Consider the following 2,061-nt stretch of genomic DNA (forward strand, 5'->3'; position numbering starts at 1 on the left):
GTAGACCAGGCTGGTCTCGAACTCACAGAGATCCGCCTGCCTCTGCCTCCCGAGTGCTGGGATTAAAGGCGTGCGCCACCACCGCCCGGCTGTCACTTCTATTTTCATTTCCCTACAGCTACCACCACATTCTTACAAGTACAGTCCTTCTGTGTGCTTGTATATCCTTTACCATTCTTTTACTAAATTAAAAAATTTATCCTGATGTCAGTATCAGGCCCTCTGGACAAAATCTTGTTACACCTTCCAGCATGTTGCTCAACTGAAGAAATGGCAAACAAGTTGCCAACACCAATGTATTTTATAATTTTTACTTATTATTTGTGTGTGCGCGCATGTGTGTGTGTATGACGTGTAGTTAGACGACAAGTTTGGGGATTCGGTTCATTCTTTCCATTTTTATGAGTTCCGCATGCTGAGCCTCTCCCCAGCCCCGATATATAGCTTTAAAAAACAGCTCGTGTTATATAAACATTAGATACACTCACGCCTTTGAGGGAAGGGAAGGAAGCACCAAAATAAGTGACGGACAGGAAAGAGAAGGTGCAGGGGCGGAGCACCAGCCTTAGCGACACGTAAACCAACCAAAGCCATAGCGGAAGTTAGGAGTTCCTCGGGTGCAGGCCACTGCAGAGTCCACCGCTGTGGAAATGGCTCTTTCCTGTGGACACTGTCTCAGCCTCACTGGGTCCCAAGTCAGACGGGAGGAGATGGAAGGACACAGAAGGCGCAGTGAGAACGAGGACAGACACTGCTTCCTGCCTGTGCTAAAGCCGCGCCACAGGCACAGGAGACCCCCGCCCAGGCTAGCGACTCACCTTCATGGGGTCGGCGAGGTAGAGCTTCTCGGCCGCGCGGCTGAACTCCTCCCAGGTCTGGAACTGAGGCATCGCGGCTTCGGGCAGCGAGAGACGAGGACACTGAGGAAATAGCAGAGCAGGATCCCCGGCTGCCCACCTCCCTCCGCAACCGCCCACGGCGCTGAGCTCCGGCGTACAAAGATGGAGGCCCGCTAGCGCCCACGCCATTGGTCAGCCTCGGCCGCGCCGGCCCAATGGGCATGAGGCATCCTGCGAGGGGCGGGGCCTCCGCTTGGAGAAGTCGGGAGCGAGGAGAGGCCGGCGGCTGCCACAGCGCCGCCTGCAGGCCTGGAGGGGTGGTGCCTGTGCCCCTGCCTTCTTTCCCGACTGTGATTGATGCTAAAAAGTCAGGCTCCCGCTTCACAAGGAGCAGCTCTGTGACCCGGCACCCAAGTTACAGTCGTGGTGATGACAAGGCCCATCTGTCAGTCTTACAGCCCAGTCAAGGAGTTGGGGAGACAACAGGAATGCAAACAAAAACTTTCTGTAGTAGATCTTTGTATTGGTTAAATGGAGCAAGAAAGAGCGAGGCTCACAGAGGTAATAAAAGCTGAGCAGGTGAGCAGGGAAAGGCGAAACACCTCAAGCACATTTTAGATCCGCAGCTTACTTAATGTGAACAGTGTTTAGGGAATGGAGGAAGAGAAGAAGCAAGGAGCGAAGGAAGCCACCTCGTGGCATCTGCTAGGAAGGAAATTTGAGCCTGGGTTCAACAGTGAACAGCACCGACTGCTAGTCCGGAGGACCTGAGTTCAAGTCCTAGCAGCCACATGGCAGCTCACAACTGTCGGCAATTCCAGTTCCAGAGAATCCAACACCCTTTTCTGGCTTCCACGGGCACCAGGCACACAGGTGCTACACAAACACAAATGTAGGCAAAACACCCATAAATAAATTCTAAAAAAGGAAGAAAGAAAATTGACCCGTTTACTCCAGGCAATGCGTGACACAGGATAGTTTTTATAATAAACTTTATTGGGGTATATTTTATGTGTGGTAAACATTGGTTTTAACAATATACATTCATGAATTTTGAAGGAAGACATACACACACATTACACACCCACGGAGTATATCCCTATATACCTAATGTCATAATAAATTTATGGGACATTTTTCATCTCCAGAAGTCTCCTTCATGCTTTCTTATATTCATTCCCTCTACCCTCACTCCTGGCCCCACAAATATACTTTCTTTTAC

At 50.6% G+C, this 2,061-nt stretch overlaps 1 protein-coding gene across 1 annotated transcript in view; it reads right to left on the reverse strand.

The window, feature by feature from the left end:
- Positions 1-1,004, reverse strand: part of Srp9 (signal recognition particle 9) — a 9,938-nt gene extending 8,934 nt beyond the window's left edge. Inside the window, exon 1 of the mRNA XM_005348936.3 lies at positions 819-1,004. Within this exon, the coding sequence (XP_005348993.1) occupies positions 819-890 (72 nt within the window). The 5' untranslated portion in view covers positions 891-1,004. The remainder of the gene's footprint in view (positions 1-818) is intronic.
- Between the last annotated feature and the right edge of the window lie 1,057 nt (positions 1,005-2,061).

This window comes from Microtus ochrogaster, chromosome 6 (assembly GCF_000317375.1).
Source record: "Microtus ochrogaster isolate Prairie Vole_2 chromosome 6, MicOch1.0, whole genome shotgun sequence".
Taxonomy (NCBI): Eukaryota; Metazoa; Chordata; class Mammalia; order Rodentia; family Cricetidae; genus Microtus; species Microtus ochrogaster.